Genomic DNA, 27,356 nt, shown 5'->3' with positions numbered 1-27,356 from the left:
ATTGCTTCGTCTTGCGACGCTGCAACCAAACAAAATTGATGTCCCTTTTTCCCCACAAACAGAGGTTTCTTTTGGCGTTATTTGATAACCTCTGCAGTTTTTATTTTTTGTGCTATTAATATAAAAAGAGCGACAATTTTGAAAGAAAATACTTTTTTTAATTTCTACTATAAAACATTTCCAAAAAAAAAGAAAATGTATTCAACAGTTTGGGCCGATATGTATTCTGCTACATATTTTTGGTAACAAAAATCGCAATAAGCGTATATTGATTGCTTTGCACAAAAGTTATTGCATCTACAAGATAGGGCTTAGATTTATGGCATTTTTATTATTATTATTTTTTTTTTACTAGTAATGGCTGCAATCAGCAATAATTAGCAGGACTGCGAGATTGCGGCAGACAGATTAGACACCTGACATATTTGACACTTTTTGGGGAACCAGTGACATTATTACAGTAATCAGTGCTAAAAATACAGTGGATATAAAAAGTCTACACACTGTTAAAATGTCAGGTTTCTGTGATGAAAAAAATGAGAGAAAGATAAATCGTTTCAGAATTTTTTCCACCTTTAATGTAGCCTATAAACTGTACAACTCAACTGAAGTAAAAATAAAAATATAAAATAATGTGGATGCATAAGTGTGCACACCCTTTTATACTGGGGATGTAGCTGTGTTCAGAATTAAGCAATCACATTCAAACTCATGTTAAATAGGAGTCAGTACATACCTTCCATCATTTAAAGTGCCTCTGATTAACCCCAAATAAAGTTCAGCTGTTCTAGTAGGTCTTTCCTGACATTTTCTTAGTCGCATCCTACAGCAAAAGCCATGGTCTGCAGACCGCTTCCAAAGCATCAGAGGGATCATATTGTTAAAAGGTATCAGTCAGGAGAAGGGTATAAAAGGGTTTCCAAGGCATAAGATATGCCATGGAACACAGCGAAGTCAGTCATCATCAGGTGGAGAAAATATGGCACAGTGACATTACCAAGAACTGGACCTCATTTCAAAATTGACAAAAAGATAAAATGAAAACTGGCCAGGGAGGCTACCAAGAAGCCTACCGCAACATTAAATATCTGGCAGGTATTGGCTGTGAGAACAATCTGCCGTATTCGTCATATGTCTGGGCTATGGGGTAGAGTGGCAAGATGGAAGCCTTTTCTTATGAAGAAAAACAACCAAGCCCAGCTAAACACTGCAAAAACACATCTGAAGTCTCCCAAAAGCATGTGGGAAAATGTGTTAGGGTCTGACGAAACCAAGGTTGAACATTTTGGCAATAATTTCCAAAGATATGTTTGGTGCAAAAACAACACTGCACATCCCCAAAAGTGCACCATACTCACATACTTCAGCACGACAACGACCCAAAGCATAAACCAAAATCAGAGGAATGGCTTCACCAGAAGAAGATTAAAGATTTGGAATGGCCCAGCCAGAGCCCAGACCTGGATCAGATTGAAAATTTGTGGGGTGATCTGAAGATGGCTGTGCACAGGAGATGCCCTCGCAATCTGACAGATTTAGAGTGTTTTTGCAAAGAAAAGTGGGCAAATATTGTCAGATCAAGATGTGCCATGCTGATAGACTCATACCCAAAAAGACAGAGTGTTGTAATAAAAATGAAAAGGTGCTTCAACAAAGTATTAGTTTAAGGGTGTGCACACTTATTTCAACCATATTATTTTAGGTTTTTATTTTTACTTCCTTCCACCTAAAAGATTTAAGTTTGTTGTTCAACTGAGTTGTACAGTTTATAGGCCACATTAAAAAAGGTGGAAAAAGTTCTGAAATTATTTAGCTTTGTCTCATTTTTTAACATCATGGAAACCTGACATTTTAACAGGATGTGTAGACTTTTTATATCCACTGTATGCATGGTTATTGTACCAATCGCACTGGCAGGGAAGGGGTTAACATCAGGGGCGATCAAGGGGTTAAACGCGTTCCCTGTTTGTGTTTTCTAACTGTATGGAGGACTGTGTGACTGGGAAAACACACAGATCCATCTTCCTGCTTAGCATAAAGACCAGATCTGTGTGATCTCCCCTGTCAGAATGGACATCTGCCTTGTTTACACAGGCAGACCCCGTTCTGTCACTACGGGGAATGATCGCGGGTGGCTGGCGGACACAGAGTCCAACAGACCCACTGATTGGCTCCCCCACTGGCCAATGGGAGCGCACGCGCCCACAAAATTGAGTTCATGAGCTGACGTACACATACGGCAATTTGCGGGTGGTATAATGACGGTGGCTGGTTGGCAAGCTGTTAAGCTTATGATCCACCAGAACACCCAGATCCTTCTCCACCATTAATTCCCCCTGTTGTATGGTTGATGCATGCATATTCTTAGCCCCCACATGCATAACTTTACATTTATTAACATTAAACCTCATTTACCACATTTGCACCCAATTAAACAATACACTTAGGTCGACTTGTAAGTTGGTCACACCCTGTAAAGATGTTATTCCACCGCATAGCTTGGTGTCATTTGCAAAGACAGAAATGTAATTCCAGAACTTTTAATTCCAGAATCTATATCTTTTAAAAATATATTTAAAATAAGACTGAACGTTGGGGTACACCACCAACAACCCTAGAACATTCAGAGTATGAATAAATTAACCACTACTCTCTGAACACAGTCTTTTAGCCAGTTTTTTATCCATTTACAAACAGATTTTTCAAGCCAATAGACTTCAATTTGCACATTAGCCGCATGTGGGGAACAGTTTCAAAAACCTTTTACAAGATCCAAGCATACCATATCCAAAGCCCCCTCTCTAAGGTTTTGTATACCTCCTCATAAAAATAAATAAGATTTGTTTAACCACTTTCAGACCGGACCATTTTGCTGGTCAATGACCAGAGGTCTTTTTACAATTTGGCACTGCGCTGCTTTAACTGGTAATTGCGCGGTCATGCAATGCTGTACCCAAACAAAATTTGCGTCCTTTTCTTCCCACAAATAGAGCTTTCTTTTGATGGTATTTGATTGCCTCTGCGATTTTTATTTTTTGCGATATAAACGTAAAAAGACCGCAAATTTTGAAAAAAAATTATATTTTCTACTTTTTGTTATTAGAAAAATCCAATAAACTCAATTTTAGTCATACATTTAGGCCAAAATGTATTCAGCCACATGTCTTTGGTAAAAAAAAGTCAATAACTGTATATTTATTGGTTTGCGCAAAAGTTGTCACATCTACAAACTAAGGTACGTTTTCTGGAATTTACGCAGCTTTTAGTTTACGACTGCCTATCTCATTTCTTGAGGTGCTAAAATGGCAGGGCAGTACAAACCCCCCCCCCCCAAATGACCCCATTTTGGAAAGTAAACCCCCTAAGGAAATTGATAAGAGGCATGTTGAGCCCATTGAATATTTTATTTTTTGCCTCAAGCGATTGAATAATGACAAAAAAAAATTATTATTTTTTTTTTTTACACAAAGTTGTCACTAAATGATATATTGCTCACACATGCTATGGGCATATGTGAAATGACACCCCAAAATAAGTTCTGCTGCTTCTCCTGAGTACGGGGATACCACATATGTTGGACTTTTTGGGAGCCTAGCCGCGTACGGGGCCCCGAAAACCAAGCACCGCCTTCAGGCTTTCTAAGGGCGTAAATTTTTGACTTCACTCCTCACTACCTATTACAGTTTTGAAGGCCATAAAATGCTAAGATGGCACAAACCCCCCCCAAATGACCCCATTTTGGAAAGTAGACACCCCTAAATTTAGGGGTACACTAGTGAGACTCACAGGTAAAAAAGCACCTAGGCTGTCAGCGACTGTATCAAAACGCTACAAGAAAAACTGTTAGCGATCGCAGGGATCAGGCCTGACTCTGCGAACGCTGCAGTTATGCGTGTTGTGTTTTGTAAGTGACAGTGATCGATCGATACTGCACTTGGGTGGGCTGGTCTGGGCTTGGCGGAGGGGCTAAACGCAGGTGCTAGCAGGTATCTGGGCTGATCCCGCTAACAATGCGTTTTGGGAAACCTAAACTGCTGGCGACGCTAATATAGATCTGATCAGATACTATATTACTAAGGGAGGTGTATGCTTTTTTGCGTGGGTGTTAGCGGTACTGGCATTAACCTGACGCTGCCTGGGGCGACGCAGACCTTATCTGACCCTCAAACTTATATCACCCGCCGGGTGATCAGGGGGTTAAACCTTTATTAGGTAATAAATGGCGGGTGCCCTGAAACTATAAAAAAATAACTAACCAACCAGCGTCACCTGTAACAGTTATATGGTGATCACTGGTAAAAGGGTTAACTAGGGGGCAATCAGGGGGCTTTATGCGGTAGTATATGGGGGTCCCTGGCGCTATAAAAAGCTGCGGCGAACCTAAATACCTACCTGCCTAACTAGCGTCACCTGTGACACTAATACAGCGATCAGAAAAATGATCGCTTATTAGGCTGGGTTCACACTGGAGCGATGCAGGTACGCCACGAATCCGCGGCGGGTTCCCGCATCGCATGCCTCCCGGCGGCAGTTCACACTGCCCTATGCGAACTGCTGGGAGTGTCAGTGAAATGTTAATGACACCCCCAGATCAGTTTGCATATCGCAGTGCGATCTGCAAACTCGGATCGCATGGTGTGAACACCCATGCGATCCGATTCTGCTGCTGACCAAAAAAAGGGTCCCGTGCGAATTTGCGGCAGGTGCGGCGGGTGCGACGCAAATTCAGCCATACTATCTGTATGGCTGAACTCGAATCGCACCGAGATCGGATGTGATTTGAACTGCAGTGCGGTGCGAATCACATCCGGTCTCATAAACCGCTGCAATGTGAACCCAGCCTTAGTGACACTGGCGACGGGGGGTGATCACGGGTTAAGCCTTTAATTGGGGGGGTTAGGGGGGTACCTTAGAACTAAAGGGGGCTAACCCTAACTGCCCTAACAGTTATTACAGTCACAAATGACACCAATGCAAAAAAAAAAAATGCAATTGGTGTCACTGTGACTGGGGGGGCAGGGGTGATTGGGGGGGTGAAGGGGGGGTGAGAGTGTGCCTGGCATGTTCTACTGTGTAGTGTCGTGTTGGTGCAACTCACCGATCCTCTCTCCTCGGTGCCGGAACGAAAAATACCGACACGGAGGAGAGATGACATCACTTCCTCTGCCTGTGTTTACATTACAGGAGAGGAAGTGATGTCACGCCTCACTTCCATTCGTCAGGAGCGATCGCGAGGGGGTGGCCATGAACGAATGGCCGCCCCCTCATCCCGGATCGCTCCTGAACGGATACCAACCGCCGCTGGCACCGGGGGGGGGCCCGATCGGGCCCCCCACCCGCGGGAAGGCAGGGACGTATATATACGCCCATATGCCTGCCCGTGCCATTCTGTCGACGTATATCGGCGTGCGGCGATCGGCAAGTGGTTAAAAACTTCTGTCTTTCATGACTCCATACTATCTTTTGCTTTAAAAATATTTCTAGCAAAATCTTATATATGTAGTTTTTTTATTAACTACTTGCCGACCGCCCACCGCAGTCAGAAACAAGCGTGATTTTGTGCGCTCTCCGACACGCAGTAACGTGAACCAATCTTTAGCCCGGGATGCCTTGAGACAGAAAATACTTTCAAGGGTGTCCTGACTGGAGAATGTTTGAGAAACACTGATTTAATACATTCATGAGTAAACATACCTTTGTAAGCAACACATGACTTATACAGTATATAGCAATATGTAAAAAACACTGCTTTTTTAACCTCTCACCTTTAGAAGTCTATAATAATGAACAGGTACATCTTCCAGGACACACGATTCCCTAATGAAATTTAGGACAGCTTCCTTCACAGACATTCCTTGAAGTTCCTTGTGCACCTCAGGAGCATGCTTCAATATATAATCAGCCCCTCTTTTTGCAATGATCTGTGAAAAATAAGAATATAGTCTACTTGAAAACATCTTTATTTTTAGACTAAAACATCTCTCATGCAACTACTAAAACATACACTTGTTCGAGGAACCTACTGTGCCTTGAAAAAGTATTCACACCCCTTGAAATTTTCCACATTTTGTCATGTTAAAATCCCAATAAAATACATTTTACGTTTTTAATTGTATGCGACATTTTTTACAAATAAATATTTGAAAAGTGTGGTGTCAATACTTTGTAGAATCACCTTTCGCAGCAATTACAGCTGCAAGTCTTTTTGGGATGTCTCTACCAGCTTTGCACAGCTAGAGAGAGTGACATTTTTGCCTATTCTTCTTTGCAAAATAGCTCAAGCTCTGTCAGATTGGATGGAGAGCATCTGTGAACAGCAATTTTCAAGTCTTGCCACAGATTCTCAATAGGGTTTAGGTCTGGACTTTGACTGGGCCATTCTAACACATGAACAGGCTTTGATCTAAACCATTCCATTGTAGCTCTGGCTGTATCTTTAGGGTCATTGTCCTGCTGGAAGGTGAACCTCTGCCCCAGCCTTGGCTCCATACATCAACTCTGACCAGCTTCCTTGTCTGTGCTGAAGAAAAGCATCCACACAACATGATGCTGCCACCACCATATTTTACGGTGGGGGTGGTGTGTTCAGGGTGATGTTCAGTGTTGGTTTTCCCCACCACACATAGCGTTTTGCTTTTAGGGTTTTCGCAAACGGGACTTCTTATAGCTTTCAGACAGATTCCCCCACCTGAGCTGTGGATTTCTGCAGAGTTACCATGGGCCTCTTGGCTGCTTCTTGGATTAATGCTCTCATTGCCTGGCCTGTCAGTTTAGGTGGACATCCATGTCTTGGTAGGTTTGCAGTTGTGCCATACGTTTTTTCGGATGATGGATTCAACGGTGCTCCGTGAGATGTTCAAAGCTTGGGATATTTTTTTAAAACTTCTCCATAACTTTATACCTGACCTGTCTGGTGTGTTCCTTGGCCTTATCAATGCGGTTTGTTCACTAAGGTTTTCCAACAAACTTCTGAGGGCTTCACAGAACAGCTGTATTTATACTGAGATTTAATTACACACAGAAGGACTCTATTTACTCTATTAGGTGACTTCTGAAGACAATTGGTTCCACTAGATTTTAGTTAGAAGTATCAGAGTAAAAGGGGCTGAATACAAAAAACACACCACCTTTTCAGATATCTGTAAAAATAAATAAATAAATAAAAATGGAAAAAAACATGCATCATTGTCCTTTCACTCCACAATTATGTGCTACTTTGTGTTGGTCCATCACATAAAATAAATTTACGCTTTTGGTTGTAACATGACAAAAACGTGGAAAATTTCAAGGGGTTACAATATTTTTTCAAGGGACTATAGTTAGGCCTGTTGCATACGGGAGTAAAAAATGCTTCTTTTTTAGTGATCTGAAATGAGATGCATTGTTGTCTATGGAACACTGCACACAGTAAAGGTCAGTAATACAGCTTTGAGCACAGAGCAGTAAAATAAATCTTTACACACAGTTTTTGGCCCCTTGCACATGTGCTTCATAAGTAAACATCAGTGATGCCTGTATGCAAGGGGCCTTGTTATATGCTCTTCGTCACAAGCTCATGTGGATATATGCATTTCATATAGATTTATATGCACTTCATAAGTATTTGTGGTCACATGCTCTTCCCATACATTGGTTTGACACCATCCAGTGGCTTGCTTCTCTCTGCGGCACTGATCTGTGCAACATAGTGTGAATGCTAAACACCTTACGGGCGGGGGGGGAGGCTTCCCAGACCCAATACTATGTTATACAGCTGTGCACATATCTAGGTTTATTGCCTGGAACTAATACACCATTACAAAATGATGGGTTCAACCTGAACAGGACCAGCTAAATATACCGCTATGGGACCCAATTTGCTTACCATACTCACAGAGCAATGGCGAGAGAAGACTCCTTGATAGGAGTAACCCTTCAAACCTTTATCCAAGATGAGAGTCAAATAACACACACCTCCTATTACACGTCAATTCTTGGCCCTCCCTCTTTTTCAGCAGGCAGCTCAGATCGAGGGTTTCAACCCTTTTCACATGCAGATAGGTTCAGAAAATGTTGGATTTTGAATCTAGGAGGCTGAATGACTACAGACATACCCCGCTTTTAAGTATGCAATGGGGTTTATTTACTAAAGTTGCAAAGTGCAAAATCCAGCTCACTTCTGCATAGAAACCAATGAACTTCTAACCTCAGCTTGTTCAAATATGCTTTGATAATAAAACCTGGAAGCGCATTGGTTTCTATGCAGAAGTGAGCCTGATTTTGCACTTCCCAGCTTTATTAAATAAAGCCCATTGTGTACTTAAAAGTGGGGTATGCCTGTATACCAAAAATACAGACTTCGAGCTCCTCTACCTCCACCCATTACATCACCTTCCGACACTTTTACTAACTCCCTCTCACTTACCCCACATGCCTCATTTTGCTATCCCAATCCCATGATCACTAGATTAGTTAGGTTTTTTTTTTCAAGCATGGAAGAAGCAGAGAGTAAAATTAGAAAGAGCCATGAACATTTTTCTTAAGATTAGCACATAAACTGGTAAAATCAATAGAGGAAAATATTTAGTTACAATGTAATACACTAAAAAGAAAATGATTGCACAGCAGCATGTTTATCTATATGTGTATAAACACATGAACCAGATACTCTATGTCCAATGTGATACATACTCATGTGCTTCTCTGCCTTCTTCTTTAAAGTAGTACTAAAGGCAAAACATATTTATTTTTATTTTTTTGGATAGAACAAGCGAGGATTGTAACCCCTGGAACCTTTTTTTTACCATCTGTGTCCCTTTTTGCAAATGGCCAAAACAGGAAATGAAAGGGAATTCCTTCAAAGTAAAATAATCCTTGACTGTCACCAACACTAGTGTCCCCATTGGAAGATTTCCCCTGTATTCCTGTTCTGGGGACAATCCAAAATGTGGTACCTTCTGTTACTTTTAATGATAACAAAGAGGATGAATCTCCCTAGCCTGACAGGTGTTCAGGTGTTTTAATTCCTCTCCACTCTAATCTAAAAGTTACCAAAAAAAGTTTTGCCTTTAGACATGCTTTAAACAAAATAAAGAATTAAAAAAAAAAAGCTAAGTTTGCCTTTCACAAAGAAGCAGAAAATGCAGCAACATCGGAATTTATGATCAATGTGCGGGTTTTACCTTTTTGCGTTGAAGCCTGCAAAGCATTGCCCCTGCAATCAGTGTGCAACAGTTGTAATGCACAGGCTTTACAAATTATTCCCCCAGCATAAGGAGGTATAGGCCTGGCTGGAAAAGTGCAGCTGAAATACAGAGACGTGAGATTGCTGGCCGTTCTGCCGTAATGTGGTGCTGTATGTTAACATGCTTCACATTACACCCCAAATAAGGGTGTATTATGAAAATAGTCACAAAAATGGTCTTTAACACAATTTTAATAAATAGGCTCTGAGACTTCATACTATACATCATCCTTGTAGATCTTGTTATTTATGCTGACATTTTCACAAAACGTTACCATATGTAAGCAAACACTCCCTTTTACATGAAGGATTATACTTATTAAAAACTTATTTGAAGTGTTTCACAAGAACAAATGTATTTAGAAAAAGTAAAGAAGTTATTTGATTTGTTAATGGCCAACAAAATATAAAATTATATAAATTGTATAGCTTATGGAATTATTGCTTAAAACCTCTAGAGGTTCCCATTTCCCCTGACACAAGAAACATTTTTAAGCAACAATTAAATTAGATTCAGATTAAATAACAGATGGTTTACAATGGGGTGGCATATTTACTGTACAACAAGGGAAATCCATGCAGATTAACTAGTTGCATTATAATAATGATGGTTGTTTTTTTCTGGAAAATGCGTGATGAACATTGTCATTTAGGCTTTGTGCACACGGATAGTGGAAATCTGAAAATATGCCCAGCGTAGAATTCAAGGTATTTTCCCGCACTTGCGGCACACAGTCTATCACGCAAGTTACCTGGACATACTTGTGTAAACGCAAATTCTTCTGTGCATTGGCGTTTACCTCCGCAGACATATACAATGTATTTCCTGAACATGGAAGTTTTGTGCTCGGGAAATACATCATACAACATGTAAATTGCTGGTTTACTAATGAGATATTTGTGTTCTGCAAATTAGCCACCTGCACAGAGGAGTAGCACAACGACAGCAGGAGAATCATAGACAGTAATGTGAAAGTGCTGAAAAACCTAAATACATATAGACAGACCACTTTAGTCTGGCAAATAAGCAAAATAATAGCAAGCATTCACGGATCACAACTATAGTGAATACTACCATAGGCACCATGTAGAGCAGAGGATGGAAAATGTTTACAATGATGCTTCATTGAATAACATAAAACAACACTTTAACAGACATCTGGTGTAGACTTAACTGTTCCTTTAATAACGTTTAGACTCAAGTTAAATGCCCATACCCAGTGTGGAAAGTAGGCCTCTGGTTCGAAGTAATTTTTAATAGGAGATCTTTGGTTTCCACAATCAGCTTGAAGTGCATATGCTGCCAGCAAAAAATAAATCTCCTCTGTGTGAGTGCAGTGGGATCTCAAGACTTGTTCTTTCAAGTGGTAATAATACAATTTTCTGGCTATTTTATCACTGTGGTGAAATAAAAAAAATGAATTAGAATAAAATGACCTTTAGAAAACCACCAACCAGATTACACCTCACCAGCAGGGCCTTCTTAAAGTGGTTGTAAACCCTTACAACCAACTTTAACCTACAGGTAAGCCTAGATTAAGGCTTACCTGTAGGTCCAAGAAATATCTCCTAAACCTACACGGTTTAGGAGATATTTGGTGAAAGACAGGCACCGCTGTCTACGGCGCGCAGGCGCACTGAGCTCGCCACGGTCAACGGTGATATGCCGCAAGTGGCGGCTCCCGTGTGCATGCGCGGGAGTGACATCATCGCGGCTTCGCCGAATGACAGCGGCGTAGCAGCGAGACCCACCGAGAAGATGGATGCGCCGGACTACAGGGGACAGCGGTGACTTCACTGGCTCCTGTGTCAGGTAAGCGACACATAATGGACTACTATGCGATGCATAGTAGTCCATTATGCTTTACCTTTGCAGGGAATGAAAGAGGAAGTAAACTCATCAGGGTTTACTTCCTCTTTAATGCATGGGCACTGCATAGGGGCTCCAGGTGCATGGGGGCCCCCCATGATAATCTTGCATTACATTGCACTTGCCAACTATCCCAGATTCCTAACACTAAACCAAAGCATATTATAAAATAAATTATAGTAATCGTGCAGTCACACACATTTGTATTATAGTACAAGGTTCCTTATGTGTTATTTAGTTCACTGAGTCAGCAGCACGCTTCAAACTATTTTATATCCTATTCGCACTACAACTGACCAGTAACACATGGCAATATAAATAGATCACTGTTCACATCTTTCCCATTCCTAATTCTCTTCCTCTACCATACTTTCCCAGAGACAGTAAAAACAGTGTGAGCAGTGTGAGCATTCCTGAAAGTCAGCAAGACCATAATAAATACCCCGGGGGCAAAGCCCAATGACTAAGAAAAACAAAGCATTATGCGGCCATTATGAGTGGATTAATAGGAAGAAAAAAAAAAAAACACACACCTATTCAATATACATGTCACCAAAAGATAGAGATCCAGATAATATAAAGGAAATGCAATTTATTCTCTTACCTTATTATTTTTCCAGTTTCTACATAAAATTGAACTCTAAAAAAGGCAACACATGGTGGACTAAACTTTTCAGTTGTCTGAAAAAAAAAAAAAAAAAAAAAAATTATAAAAGCACATTAGTAATCAGAATCAAGAAACATATACCCTTTTCAATGTAAATTGTATCAGATGTCACAGCTATGGTCATGCACACTTTGAACCTAAACATTCCACATCTCAAGCAAAGCAAGAGCTCACGATCCTACGTTCACACCTATGTGCTTTTTGGTGCGTTTTAAATGAAACGCACTAAAATCTATTCAACATGGTTTTCACGTCTGTGCATTTTGCAGTGCTACGTTTTTTTGAAAAGAGCCAGGGATTTTATTTGTCCTGCAGCAGATTGCATTTTGCTGGTAACAGACATCAATAAAGTCACACCAAAAATGTAAGTGTTGCGTTTTTGATGCATTTTGTGTTTTTTTCCCCTTTAAAGACACTGTATATAGCTGGTTGCTAAGGAGCAATGAGTCATCAGCTGTCCGTGGGGTTCCCTACGAACAGCTAAATGTAAAAATAAATAAATAAATAAAAGAAAAAGAAGAATTGCCGGCAAAAAAAGAATTTTTGGGTCCCATTCCAAATCTCTTCAGGCCTGGTATGGATTTGGAGGGAAGCCCCACGCCAAAATAAAAGAAAATGGCGTTGGGTCACCGCCCTGTGCATACTGGGGTGATGATGTAACAAGAGGCGGGGCCACCAGGTGATGCCACTGGGTGGCCCCACCCTTACCTATTTAAGAACTGCTAGACAAAAGGAGCAGGCAGTCGGCCGTTAGCCTTCGACAAGTGCAGAGCTTTTCTTTTTTTGGGCTGGTGGCTGGCGTGATAGACGATGAATCTACATTAGGGGACAATATTTTTGGATTTTTAATAAAGGACTGTGGTTTTTCTTTTTTTCTAAGTGACACTTTTTTTGGTAACAATGTACCCCATTACTCATTCATATGGGGGGAGCAGTATTTAGGGACCCCTTTATTAAAGGGGGCTTACAGATTCTGATAAGCCCCCGGCCACAGATCCTGACAACCACAGCCCAGGGTTGTGGGGAAGAGTCCCTTGTGGGGGGTTGCTTATCCCCTCCTATTCCTGACCTGCCGGGCTGCATGCTCCGATAAGGGTCTGGTATGGATTTGAAGGGGGATTTTTTTGGCATGGCATTTTTTTTCGCCATTTTTTTTGCCTGCAATTTTTATTTTTAAAATTCAGCTGGAAACAGGTTGTTAAGGAAGTGGCAACCAGCTTCCCAGCCTGCTCCTTAGCAACCAGCTATATACAGTGTGTTTAAAGAAAAAAAAAAAAACGCAAAAACATTGCGTGCAAAAATGCATCAAAAACGCAGGTTTAAATAAGCACCGCAAAACACGGCTGAAAATGCATCAACAGCAACTGCATAGATGTGAACCTAGACTGAGATGAAATCAAAGATAATGATGTAGAATTTGCTAACTATAGTAATAAAAACCCTATGCATCAGATGGTCAGAGCCTGCAGACATGATACAAGAGATCAGATACAACCTCTCCAGTGCCCATCAGATGCAGCATCTCCAGTGTCCAGATCAAAGCAGCGATCTCCCGCTGTGTCACAAAACGGGATTTGAATTTCCCGAGCTGGGCGGCCACAGTAACAATGTCCCGCACACTGATTCAAGGTTCCAGCATTGGATCAGTGTGCTGTCTATCACAAGGAGCAGGACATTGTTCCTATGCCCCCCGGACAACCCCCAAGAAAAGGAGGAGGGGGGTGAAAAGGAGGAGGGGGGTGAAAAGGAGGAGGGGGCGAGGACTCTGACGGAGCCGCCAGGATGAAACCGTCACAATGTGCAGCACCCTGGGTGGACCCCACCCCCTTTTCAGTGCCATTATTGGCGCTTTTTTATTTCATTTGGCCGAACGCAAAAAACACAGTTTACCAGGCCGATGTGTTTCGGCAGCCGAAATTTTAGTGCACCTCTAAATAAAACTGCTGTTAGTTGTTTTTCTCCCATGTCCTGTAGCCACTCTTGTTATCGTGGCTGCGTGGTTAGGGTCGTTGTCCTGTTGGAAGAGGAACCGTCACCCCAGTCTGAGGTCCAAAGTGCACTGGAGCAGGTTTTCATCAAGGAATTCTGTGTACATTGCTGCATTCATCTTTACCTCGATCCTGACCAGTCACTGAAAAACATCCCCACAGCATGATGCCGCCACCACCATGCTTCACTCTAGTGATGGTATTGGCCAGGTGATGAGCGGTGCCTGGTTTTCTCCAGACACGACGCTTGCCATTTAGCCAAAGAGTTCAAAATTTGTTTCATCAGACCAGTGAATTTTGTTTGTCATGGTCTGGAAGTCCTTCAGGTGCCTTTTGGCAAACTCCAAGTGGGCTGGATGTGCCTTTTACAGAAGAGTGGCTTCAGTCTGGCCACTCTAGCAAACAAGCCTGATTGGTGGAGTGCTGCAGAGATGGTTGTTCTTTTGGAAGGTTCTCTCTCCAAAAAAAATGCTGGAGCTCTGTCAGAGTGACCATCAGGTTCTTAGTCACCTCCCTGAATAAGGCCCTTCTCCCCCGATTACACGGTTTGGTCAGGCGGCCTGGTCTAGGAAGGAGTTCTGGTGGTTCCAAACGTCTTCCATTTATGGATGATGGAAGCCACTATGCTCATTGGGACCTTCAATGCTGCAGAGATTTTTCTGTAACCTTCCCCAGATCTGTGCCTCAATATAATCCTGTCTCTGAGGTCTATTCCTTGGACTTAATGGCTTGGTTTGTGCTCTGACATGCACTGTCAGCTGTGGGGCTTCAATCAAGTTGTAGAAACATTTCAAGGATGATCAGTGGAAACAGGATGCACCTGAGCTCAATTGTGAGAGTCATGGCGAAGGCTGTGAATACTTATGTACATGTAATTTTTTTTCGTTTATTTTTAATAAATTTAGAATGTAGAATTTTGAGCAAAATAATGAATTTAATCAATTTTGGAATAAGGCTAGAACAGAACAAAATGTGGAAAAAGTGAAGCGCTGTGAATACTTTCCAGATGCCACTTTCCTCTATAACACTCCAGGGACCGCTAGACACCCTAATGATATATAAATGATTATAGAGCTAAATTAATGTATATCTTTTAGATCTGCTAGAGTTCAACTTTACAATTCTTTCTAGGGACAGTTTTCTTGTGCACATCAAGGCAAACAAAAAAAACTGAAAAACCACCATATGTTGTACATATCAGGAATAAATGCACATTTCTCATGCTTCATCCATTTAAAGCCCTCGCAGTACAGAAAAATACCTATTGATCTACCAAAAACACACTCCGCTCCTAAAGTGCTTGTAAGCCTCAGACTTGAAAAATGAACAAAAACCATATCCATTTCTATTGTGTATTTGTCTCAACCCAGAGTACCAAGTGCCATTTCTGTCTGCTGAAAAGTTTTACCAAGAGGTAAAAAAGGTGACGGGAATGGATCTCCAGCACACAGCCCGTGACTGACAGCCTGAGCCCTGTTTCTGTGTGAAAGGGGGAGGAGTGTTCCTTCCCTCCAATCAGCTCCCACTGAAATCTCCAGAGTGTAACTTCAGCTTCCCGCCCCCCCCAGCTGTATGAAGGCTCAGACAAGTTCTACTAATTTTGGACTTTGAACAGACAGAGAAGAGAATGTGAAAAAGGAATCAGGTAGAATTGGCGCTATACCTTTAAAATTAATATATTTATTGCCACTAATCCTCAACTTGTTAGCGCTATAAAGTTGCTATCGTTGTTATACAAATTGTTAAGATATTAGTGTCCATACCCTTTTGCAGGGACCTCCTGCTGAAAAAAATATATGTGTATATATAATAGTGATAATTAAACAGCCCCGACAAGAGAATACTGCAGATAAACAGGTACAACTTATGTAGGTGGATTGGTTTCTTCTCTGCGTATCACCTGATGGTTTGCAACCACTTTAAGCCCTGTTGTGGGGAGACAACACAGTGCGAAGCGAGTGTTGCCAGCTTAGCCTCTGCACAGTTTCTTTTTGCTAATTTATTCAACCACTCCTAGATCTCTACAACATAAAGTCTAATAATTATGTAGTCCAAAATAATAAGTAGGCAGAATAAATACTAAAACAGAGGCCAATTCTCTTTTTTAAAATATTGACCAGATATAACAACCTGTGTCCAATATATTGAACAGACTAAAAAAGGGATCATCAAAATAAGAGAAGCTTATCATTGGGGTTTACATACTGTACAAATCTCACTGCTCTTCTTTTGTTCAAATGAGACTATTTACATCACTTTTAGCAACCTAACCAACCTAAATAAGGGTTCAGTTTGTCATGTGTTGCAAACTGTAGGTACAAACACATCTTAATCCTTTACATAAAGATTTAATAAGTCTTTAAGCACAGATCACAGTAAAAATAAATCCGGATATATCGGTTGTGTGATTTGGAGCGGAGTCTACATGTATGTGTACACAATTGTCTTTTGGACATGTTTTCACCTGCATAAGTGTGTATATACCCTTAAAATATTTGCGTTAGTAAATAAAGCAGAAGGTTCATGTTTCAAAAGAAAAGCTTACACATCATGATTATCAATCCAAAACATATCCCGCAGCCAAGCGGATTCCAGTATAACCAGTATATTGCTGTTATTTTATTTCAGACACTATTCTCAACTGACAAACATGCATGATAAGATTTAAAAAAAAAAAAAATTAGAAAAAGTCTACTGAAGTCGATTTCTTAAAAAAAAATTTAAATTTAAAAATATTACAGAAGAGAGCCTAAAATGCATTTCTTAGTTCCTGAATCTATCTTTTTTGAGAGACAAGCTAAAAAATACATACTGTATATACTGTGATAAACTGCAACTCTAGAACAAGACCTGCGCCTGGCCAGAACCAAAACGGAACCAGACTCTGTGCCTGGCCAGAACAAAAAACAGAACCAGACTCTGTGCCTGGCCAGAACAAAAAACAGAACCAGACTCTGTGCCTGGCCAGAACAAAAAACAGAACCAGACTCTGTGCCTGGCCAGAACAAAAAACAGAACCAGACTCTGTGCCTGGCCAGAACAAAAAACAGAACCAGACTCTGTGCCTGGCCAGAACAAAAAACAGAACCAGACTCTGTGCCTGGCCAGAACAAAAAACAGAACCAGACTCTGTGCCTGGCCAGAACAAAAAACAGAACCAGACTCTGTGCCTGACTAGAACCAAAACAGAACCAGACTCTGTGCCTGACTAGAACCAAAACAGAACCAGACTCTGTGCCTGACTAGAACCAAAACAGAACCAGACTCTGTGCCTGACTAGAACCAAAACAGAACCAGACTCTGTGCCTGACTAGAACCAAAACAGAACCAGACTCTGTGCCTGGCTAGAACCAAAACAGAACCAGACTCTGTGCCTGGCTAGAACCAAAACAGAACCAGACTCTGTGCCTGGCTAGAACCAAAACAGAACAAGAGACTCTGTGCCTGTCTAGAACCAAAAACAGAACAAGAGATACTGTGCCTGTCTAGAACCAAAACAGAACAAGAGACTCTGTGCCTGATTAGAACCAATACAGAACCAGACTAGTACCAGACTGTCCCTGACCAGAGAGTAAAGGTGGTCCCACTGGCAGCCATTCCCTTACTAGGTTTCCCTCCTGGTGTGGATATAAATTCCTATTTAGAAAGGCCTGATATAAGATGCAGTATGTGAAGCTAAAAGACGGAGGACTGAGAGAAAATAATGGTTGTGGATGTACAAGATGTTTTTGCTGGTCCTACCTCTGCAAGAGAAAGTTTGTATTACTTGCATCACTGAAGAATAAAAGTGGGCTGATATGCCCTAAACTTGGCTGCTGAGTAAACAAAGCATATACAAAACTACAGTTTTAAACTAGTACAGTTTAAATCAGGGTTTCTCAACCTTTTTATTTTGGTGGAAGCCTTGGCAAAAAGTTTGAGATCCTAGGGAATCCCTGAAATAAGTATCTACAGCTCACAGAACATTGGTGTGGTTTGATCAGTGAGCTGTTGATATGACAATTATTTTTTATAAATACTATTAACCCCTTGGAGCTGGTGCCTCCTGGCCCTTTAAGGGGTCTCAGATGCCGGTAGCTATGATCATGTGACTGCTGTGATTGGCTGTCACATGATCGGAAAGCTCCCGAAAGCTTTCCGTCAGCTGCTGGTAACTGTGCCAGGGGCGCGCACTCTCAGCATGGCTGTGTTTGCAATGTGGTACACAAATATGGAGTTGCTCGGCGCCAAGAGGCCACAAATTTGTGTGCCATCGGCCTAAAGAGGTTAAATAATGGAATTAGTATTAAAATGTACCCATTTAGAAATCAATACTTCAAGTGTAAGTACACCCCCCTATCGTTTTCAGCCAAGGAAGCTGCCATCTTTGCCTCTGTTTAATCTACAACTGCCATGATGCTGCATATGTGATAAGTTATGACACCAGCCATTGGCTGGTTTGACAGTTTGGTTGAGAGCACAACCAATGGGAGTGTTTCATTTCCGGCACGTGCTGGAAATGAAACTGTTTTATGGATGGATTTACTGCTGCTTTAATGCCGCCAAATCCTGTTTCACATTGTGCTGGAAGGACCCGAAGCCACCTTCCATTACCATGTGGCTCAACAAAGTCAGGAGTATTAACACTCTGGAGGACCTAGTACTTAACGCTCAAAACAGGAGAGAGCAATATATTAAAACATGGTCATAATGGAACATGTACATATATTCAGACAAGGGCAGGGGCCTTCCGAAGGATTGTTCTGGGGATTGCCATTCTTGACGACACATGGGTGCATCCAAGCACCCTCCTTCCCCCTTCTTAGTGGGGGTGGTTTGGGGGGTCCCCTTTTTTTTTCCTCCCACCTCCTTTCTTTCCTTATCGGTTTCCCACTTCTCTGGTGCTCCTAGGCATCTCCCGCGTCTTCACCCCCGCCTCTCTTTTCCCCTACTTTCTTGAACAACATTTTTTGGAAAATTGGAGTGTCCATCTGAGTGATTTCCACAACATTTGTTAGGGTTAGCCCTGGATTTTAGATGAGTTATCCATTTGTCTTCTTTTGGTGCCTGATGTTTTGCATATTCTAGATCTCTGAGGCAATGTTATCTTTGTATTTAGCGAGATACCACTCTCATATGAATACGTTTGTATTGTTCAGCTCTAATGGATACTTTATCCTATAAATAAAGAATAAAAAAAAAAAATCTACCCATTTAATGTGAAAATTGCACTCACAATTTCTGTAGAGATGCTCAATTCTAGGTCCAACTTGAGATAAATATTGTGCAGGGGATCAGGAGGGCACAATACACAGGGGGGAAGGTAGCTGCTGACAGCAACTGATGGGTAAAGCCTGGCAGAACCCCTAGGGACCTCTCGCAGAACCCTGGTTTAGAATATAAATAAAACTGGGCAAATATAAATGGGTTGCTTTTTCTGTAGTTACTCGCAAAGATCCAACAACTGCTTGCTTTTCTAAGGCCTCATACACACTGGGCATTTAGCCCAGTGCATAGGGCTCTAATGTTTACATGCAGGTGGCCAGTAAAGGTGCACCCGTCCAGCCCTGCTGCTGGATCCTGGAAACATTTATCCCTGCATGCATACTGCAAAAAACCTAAGTACCTATTGATGCCCCACCCAGCCCCATCCAGCCACATTGATCAGCCTTTCATAGAGTTTTATGGGCTGCTGGCAGGTGGGCTGGATGGTGTGCCTGTAACTGCCACCTGCACCTAAATGGTGGAACCTCATGCACCAGGGACAATAGCCCAGTGTGTATGTGGCCCAATAGGTCACTTCTGAACTGAACAAATTAAATGTCGTTAAGAGAATTGGCTCCTGACCATATTGGCCTTAAAGTGAGTACAAGACCAACCTAACCCTAAAATCCCTGCATCTACGATATAACACGAACCTATCTAGCCCTGTAACGAAAAATCTGTATAGATTGCTTTTTGAAGCCGATCCAATCCAGTCTCCAACGGCGGAAGCTCTGCAGAGGACACGGCCGATAACGGCTGTGAAATAAATGGGAAGTGATGTCACACATAGACCTATGGGGCTTCCGTTGTCGGATGTCCTCTGCATCCGAATCCACAGCGATACTGCAGCTAACAGCTCAGCATGGGATCCGAGGCTTCAGAAAAGGTACTGTATGTATACTGATTTTTTTTCTTTACAGGGCTAGATAGGTTAGTGTTAGATCGTGGATGTCTGTAGATGCAGAAATTTTAGTTTTAGGCTGGACTTCTGCTTTAGACTAGTAGAGTTTAAAAAAGAAAAAAACCTTTTAAGAATGTTCAATTTTCTAACTGTTATGGAGGTCAAATTGATGTTAGATTTCAAGTGCAATAAAAGGATTTCAGAAGAAGCAGGATGGAAAAAATTTCTATGTGGTTTTCATTCAATAGATCCATTTGTTCCAAAATCCCACCTTCTACGCTGCGCTGTTTATTTGCAGCAATATAACGTGTCATTCCTGGCTCCACAATACTTACATAACCAATAACTAAACCTTGGTACAACCCTCTGTGTGATTATGCATCTATACCAGACTGTCATGTTGCTTTGCATTTTACGGTTTTTCCCCCTTACAAAAATATTTATATACCTACACACATACAGTATTGTTTTGTTTCTGTTTTGACATACTTTGAGAGGGTCTCTCTTCCATTCCTTAGGAAAATACTTGTTCAGCTTCTGCTCTAGGTCCATAAAAATATATTCATTATCTGCAAGACACAAAATAGACTGGTTGAAATAAAAAGTGCCAACGAAAGAAAAGACAACTGATTTAGAGTTATATTACAGGAACACACACACACACACACACACACACACACACACACACACACACTTCACAACAATTGTATGCTGTATCCGTATAGTTTGTCCAACTTTATGAAACTTAGGCAGCATACTGTAATTTTAAACCTATTTTTTGCAAATATCCAATAAAAAAATAAAATAAAAAGAGACACATAGAAACAGGGAACAGATGATCACACATAAGCATTTCATACATTACGACTGAGTTCACAGAGGTTGGTCCATGATAGTCAGGCCCCTTTCACGTGGGGTGGACTCCATCTGCTCAGAGTGGAATCTGTCTGCTGATCAGGCGGATGACAGGTCTGTGTCCGCTCCACTGATGCCGAGTAGACATGGGACACAGACTGCTGTTCTCTATGGGGCGGTCTATTTTTGGTGGACCGGATCGGATGCAGGCGGGTGTCAATGGACACATGTCCGTTTACATCCACCTCCCCATAAGGAACAATAAGTGGTCCAATCAGCTCTGCCTGAAAAACAGACAGGTGGACCCGATCGATCCGCTCGTGTGAGAGGGACCTTATACTACTACCTATACTACTTATCAGAATATACATGGTAAGCGTGAGTGTACAACCAATATAAACATTAGTCAAAATCCAGAAGAATACAAAAGAAAGAAAAACAAACAATGGCAACCCCACAGTCTTACTTCTGCAGAGGAGTGTTGAACTACATTCCTGCTTTAATGAAATCAATATAGCTGGAATGCTAGTGTAATCCTGCATCTGCAAAAACAAAGAGCTTTGTGTTTTCTTTTTCCTCCCTCTTGTAAGCGATTTGGATTAATAGTGAGACCAAAAATGTCAGATGGTTAGCCACTTTCTCTTTTAATTCAGTAATCTGCACCTCAACAAAGTACTACAAGGTTAGATAATGCTGGAGCACCTAAGAAGTAAGGTTATGTTTTGCTGGGCGAGACCTGCCATTAAAAAATACCTACGCTATAATAATTTCTGTTGGCTACATCAGCAAGGACAACACAAACCTATCCAAATCCAAGCAATTCAAGACAAACATCTATGACATAAGAATACATATACTGAGATTCATAGTAAAAGCCATATGTCAAAACAATAAAAACATGTACCATCCCCGTTCATGAAAACTATTTAATAAAACCTTAGAAATGGAAAAAAAAACAAAAAAAAACAAAAAACACACAACTTACTTTTAACAATGCTAAGGCCAAAAAAATGTGCTTGTTTAATATCCAGTGCTTCACAAACTTTGTTAAATAATTCCTGTCCTGTGGCTTTTGTCTGTATAAAAAACAATATTTTACAATTGTAAAAACAATATATTACAATTAGTAGTTAACAATAACCCAACTAGCAATTGCAATAAGTATTTATAATATACTGTACTACTGTATATTCACAGCTTTATTTTTTTCACCATGTTTGTTCCAATAGTTCAAATACACCAACATAGGTGTCTTTTACATACAGTTGTGAATTTAACATATGTCTAAAACGTGTACAATACTAGAAAATCAAGTCCTAAGGGCCAGTTCACACCAAAACAGTGTGGGAAAGGCACATTCGTTGCAGGTTTCCCACAACGCGGTCTCAGATGCAGTGCATTTACCCACACCAGATAGCGTGATATTACAGTACCGTGCAAGTTGGTGCAATATGTTTTTGAAAAGTAGTGCATGCACTACATTTTGTGTGATCTGGTGTGATTTAAAATAAATGGGCTGCAAAATCACACAGAAACTCAGGCTTGAACTGGCCCTAAAAGTTATTGGGATCAGTATGCTACTACATATTATATTTGGACAGTTTTTCTACAATCTGTTTAAATCAGGAGGTCCTTAAATGGTCTAAGCAAAGATACATTACACTGTGTCCCCAATTGTTTGGAGGCCAAGCTGTAGTCAGTAGAAGTAAAAAAACAAAAAACAAATCCACTAACATGAGAGGTCAGTGGGAGTACAAAATGCCTTAGCACCGGAAGTCAATAAGAGCAAAGGAGGGGGTTGGGGTGGGTCTCTCGGGATCCAGAAGAGGAGTCTGCAAAGGTGGCTTCAGCATGACGGTAGTTTTGGGGACCAGTCAGCATGGGCACATGTGCACCAGGAAACAGAGTTGGTAAAGATACCAGACAGAGGACTTAGATAAGTAAATCTTGCTGCTTCCAACTCCAAGGTAAGAAAACGAGGATGGGTTTCCTTAGAGATGAGCTTTAAACGAAATGGAAACAAAACTGGAGATTCTGGAACTTTTGTGCAAAAAAAAATAAAAATTGTTCTCACTGGTCTTAAGCGAGAAGTAAAAAAAAAAAAAAAAAAAAGGTAGACTTGTGAAACCACTACCATTCTATGGGGAAAATTCTCACCTAGACACAGTTCAGTTACATCCAGAGGGAACAGTTATAATTTTTTTCGGCTTTTCCTTTGTTCTTAACCCTCACTTGAGGAAAAACATTGGAGAAGTTCAAACTAAGACCCCAGACACACTATTAGATTTTCGGAAGATTTTTGTCTTCACATTTACCAAAACCATATAATATGAGGTCCAACCTTAAGAGTTTCAATTTGTATGCAATCAGGCAGGCCCTTTCATCAGTTGCTAGTCTGATGCTTGTCTCAAATAGTAAGTGAATAGGGTGCTCACCATCAGAAAATTTTCAGACGACAGAATTAAATGTCAGAAGTGACGTAATGTGGTGAATTATTTTGTATGTGTTCTTTTATTTCTGAGCATGCCTAGTCTTGCTCTTTATATTTTTTTCTGTCAGAAAACCATACTAATGAAAAGAAGAAAAAAAAAAAAAAAAAAAAAAAAAAAAAAAAAAAAAAAAATCGGGCATTGTGGTCACATCAGACAAAAATTTTCAAGCCTGCATGTCCAGTTTTTGTCTGCTGAAAATTTGTAAAATCAGCTGTCACAAGCAGCATACTAACGATCAGAAAAATCATCAGATCTTTCATCGGACGAAATTTATCTTCACATTTTCTGACCGTGTGTACAGGCCTTTAGCCTATTCTAAGTGTCATGGATAATTGTATTTGTTCACACAGTCAAAACATGAATCTGGATAACATGCAGTGTAGTAGATGATAAATTACTGTATATGAAAGTGGTAAAATACCCCAACTTAATTTTTTTTTCTTACTTACCCCAACAGTGATATCTAGTTGCTCTCTGTTGGGCAACCAAACACAGACATTCCGATAATCTTGCTCTGGCATACTGGCTTGAAATAATGGTCTGCTCATGATGAAATTACATTGACTTACGCAGCATTATCATTGTGGCTGACCTGAGGAAGAAAAAAAAAAAATTATAAAAAATAAATAAATTTAAAATATTTTATTTTAATTTATTTTTTTACTACTGCTAAATGTGCCATTTAAGAGATCCACACTATCGCGCTACGACAGTGGTTCTCAGCCTTAAGCCCCTGTACACATGGTCGGAGATTTTGCCAACCAAATCCGTTGGATTTTGCCCGTCGGATTTAGTCCGACGGATTGTGTCCAAAACTGTTGCATACACACGGTCGGGCCAAGTTGGCGAAAAATCAGATCTTTCAAAGCGTGATGACGTAATTTAGTTACGATGGGACTACATTCAGGCTAGTAGCCAATAGCTTTGATGTAGGAATTTGATCTGAGCATGCGTGGCACTTGGTCCGATCAAAATGCTATACACATGATCGGATTACGTCCGACCGGCCCAGTTGGTCGGGAAATAATTTCCAACATGTTGGAAAATTGGGTCGGACGGAGATTCGGACGGAATCAGTCCGATGCATACCACACACAGTCGGATTATCTGACGACACTGTCCGATAAGATGCATTCCGACATATTCTCCGGCCGTGTGTACAGGGGCTTAGTCTTCAAGTACCCCCAACAGGCCATGTTTGCAGGTTTTCCTTTATCTTGCACAGGTGCTTTAAAGGGGTTGTAAATCCTTGTGTTTTTCACCTTAATGTATCCTATGCATTAAAGGTGAAAAAAAAACTTCTGACACTGACCAGTTTTACTCACCTGATGTTCCCTCAGCGGAGATGTGCGCTACCTCTCTGCCGTTGTCTCAGCTCGATTGGATAGATTATGGCAGCACAGCCATTGGCTCCCGCTGCTGTCAATCAAATCCAATGATGCGGCCGCCGGGCCCGAGTCCTGCATTCTGTGTGAATGTCCAAAGAAGCAGGACTCTGGAGCATGCCTACACGGGTGTCCTTAGGAGAGCCTTCTCCAACGTGGGCACTCAATATGGGGAGGAGCTACCGGCATTGCCAGAAGACCTAGGAATTAGAGGATCGTGGGGGGGGGGGGGGGGGGGGGGCCACTCTGTAAAAAAGAAAAAAAGACAGAAAAAAAAAAAAAACACGAGGGTTTACAACCCCTTTAAGTCAGAGTCAACGGCTTTGTATTTTGGACAGCTATTGAATCTATAAGAAATTCCCAAAACATGGCCTGTTGGAGGTACATGAAGACTGAGGTTAAGAACCACTGACCTAAGATAATGCAAGTATTACAGCAGTGCACAGTGACACACGTTGGCGGACATGTGGTGCGTTTCATTCTGGATCTGCCACATAATGCAGCTACACAAACACTGCACAATACCTTCAATGGAAACTTTGTGGTTTAAAAGATGAATGGTCCATTGTTTACAAAGTTGTGCCCCCATGTGACAAATTACATGTAGTACTTTATACCCATGTTTCTACGCATTTCCCAAGTTTTGATTTGAGATCTGACAACAGCTAAGAAAGAGATGGACTCATCATAACAGCAACTTGTCTTAGCTCTGAACGCTTTACTGAGTAAAGAATGCAGAGGGAGGGAGCCTGTCAGTCTCTTGTCTCTCCAAGAAGTGCTCAGAGCCAAGACAAGCTGCAATTAGGAGTCGCTCTCCTTCCTAGCAGTTGTCAGAATTACTGTGTGAGCAGTTTGGACCACATAACTGAACATACGCTAGCTAAACTTGGGTCCGTTTTTTTCAATAAGTTGAACAAAAACAAAAAATAAAACAAAAAAAGACCCAATTCCCCCATTGGATGCAGAAATCCTCCCTGCTACGTCAATGTATTCTGACAATGGGACACCAGTCAGTGAATTTCAGAAAAACACTGCTGGCTGCAGACTGACATGAACAGGTGTTATTAAAGGATCTCATTACCTGAATGCCAGCCCTGAAATGCAGGTGACAAAGGAAAGGCTGTCATGAAGCAAACATCTGACATCTTGTTTGGAATTTTACACATACTAATTGTATGCAAGCGAATTGTGCCGTAGGAATGTATGCAAATGTACAAAAAAAGAGAGTGTGACTATTTAAATAGCTAATTGCTTATATAAAAGGCAACGTTATGGCTAGTAAATGGCAACATTTGTTTTTTGGATTCTAGTTCAAGATGTTTACCACTTTTATGCTACATTCATACTAGCCTCCTGCAATAGGTTTATTTAGGCCTCTTGCACACAAAGCCCAAGCCCATGTAATGTAAAAGACAACCTTTTGAGCACAGTGTGCCAAAAAATTTTCTCAAAGAAATGGAGCGTGCCGATTTTATAACAAAAAAATGTCAACTTCACACTCTCTAATCACAAAAAGGATCTTTTATAAAGTAAATGCTGTAAACTACTTGAGTAAGGCCCCTTTCACACTAACGTCCCGTTCAGGCCCGCCTGTCAGTTTTTCAGGCGGACCTGAACGGGTGCTCCATAGAGCTCTATGGAGCGTCGGATGTCAGCGGTGACATGTCCGCTGACATCCGACCCGCTCCGATCCGAAAAAGTGTAACGGAGGAAAAAGCTATTTTTCCATCCGTTTGCGGATCGGATCGGGTGACGACGGGCACTGCGGTCCGTCGTCATCCGATCTCCCATAGGGGAGAGCGGCGCTGTGACAGGTCCGTCCCTGCGCAGTGTGCAGAGACGGAGCTGTCATTTCCCTGCTCAGCGGGGATCGACGGAGTGATCCCCGCTGAGCAAACGGACATCCACGGGGCGGATCAGAACTGATCCGCCCCGTGTGAAAGGACCCTTATAGTGAGAAAATAACATCCTGCACTCTCACTCCTCAGATCAGCCCAAATTCCTGCAACTCCACAGTCCAGATGAGCCACAATTCATGCACCTTCACACCTTAGATCAATGTCCACCCTGCTCATCTGCCCCACCACTGTACCCTCCTGCTCATCTGCCCCACCACTGTAACCCCCTGCTCATCTGCCCCACCACTGTAACCCCCTGCTCATCTGCCCCACCACTGTAACCCCCTGCTCATCTGCCCCACCTCTGAACCCCTCCTGCTAATTTTTCCCCCACCGCTGTACCCTCTCCTCATCTATGATATGCGTGATATGCAGAGTGGTGAAAGGAAGCAGAGATGAGACACATCTATCTGCCCTGGCACACTCATCCAGCTGATCCACCTCTCGCATCCAACCCACGTGCTTGAATGCGATATGGAATAGATGTGTAATGATGAGCTGAGGTCAGGGGCATTTTTCCTGTGTGCAGGATCATAAGTTGGGCCCCCGCAGCTGATAAATAGTGCGGCCCTCTGCACCATAGGAAAGGCCTACAAGTAGTAAATGCTGACTAAAAATTGTCACATGTAGCTAATACAGATAGTATATAGGACAGATAGAAGAGAGTGAGGAGAGGAAGAAGAAAGACAAAAGAGAAGGGGGGGGGGATCTCCAGAAGGATAAGGGTGAGTGGTAGAGAGATAGTTTATGTGCCGAGCGGTAGGTGGCCAGGAGAACTAGCCTGGTATGTAGTTAAGAGGTGGAGTGAGCCTGAACTCCCGGTATGAGGGAAA

The 27,356-nt window shown here is 41.6% G+C and overlaps 1 protein-coding gene across 2 annotated transcripts in view; it reads right to left on the bottom strand.

The window, feature by feature from the left end:
- The window catches only part of FRMD1 (FERM domain containing 1), a 115,029-nt gene that overhangs the window by 56,818 nt on the left and 30,855 nt on the right, over positions 1–27,356 (bottom strand). For both annotated transcript variants that reach the window (XM_077486587.1, XM_077486585.1), the window contains 6 exons: positions 23,690–23,832; positions 21,734–21,824; positions 20,383–20,462; positions 11,698–11,774; positions 10,441–10,621; positions 5,766–5,921 (listed from right to left, as the gene is read on the bottom strand). In XM_077486587.1, coding sequence (XP_077342713.1) covers positions 5,766–5,921; positions 10,441–10,621; positions 11,698–11,774; positions 20,383–20,462; positions 21,734–21,824; positions 23,690–23,788 — 684 coding nt within the window. In that variant the 5' untranslated portion in view covers positions 23,789–23,832. The remainder of the gene's footprint in view (positions 1–5,765; positions 5,922–10,440; positions 10,622–11,697; positions 11,775–20,382; positions 20,463–21,733; positions 21,825–23,689; positions 23,833–27,356) is intronic.

This window comes from Lithobates pipiens, unplaced genomic scaffold, assembly GCF_037356315.1.
Source record: "Lithobates pipiens isolate NorthernLeopardFrog02 unplaced genomic scaffold, aLitPip1_a1.2 Scaffold_18, whole genome shotgun sequence".
In the NCBI taxonomy this organism is placed as follows: Eukaryota; Metazoa; Chordata; class Amphibia; order Anura; family Ranidae; genus Lithobates; species Lithobates pipiens.
The sequence above is the reverse complement of the archived record's forward strand: the minus strand, read 5'-3'. Positions and strand labels throughout refer to the sequence as shown.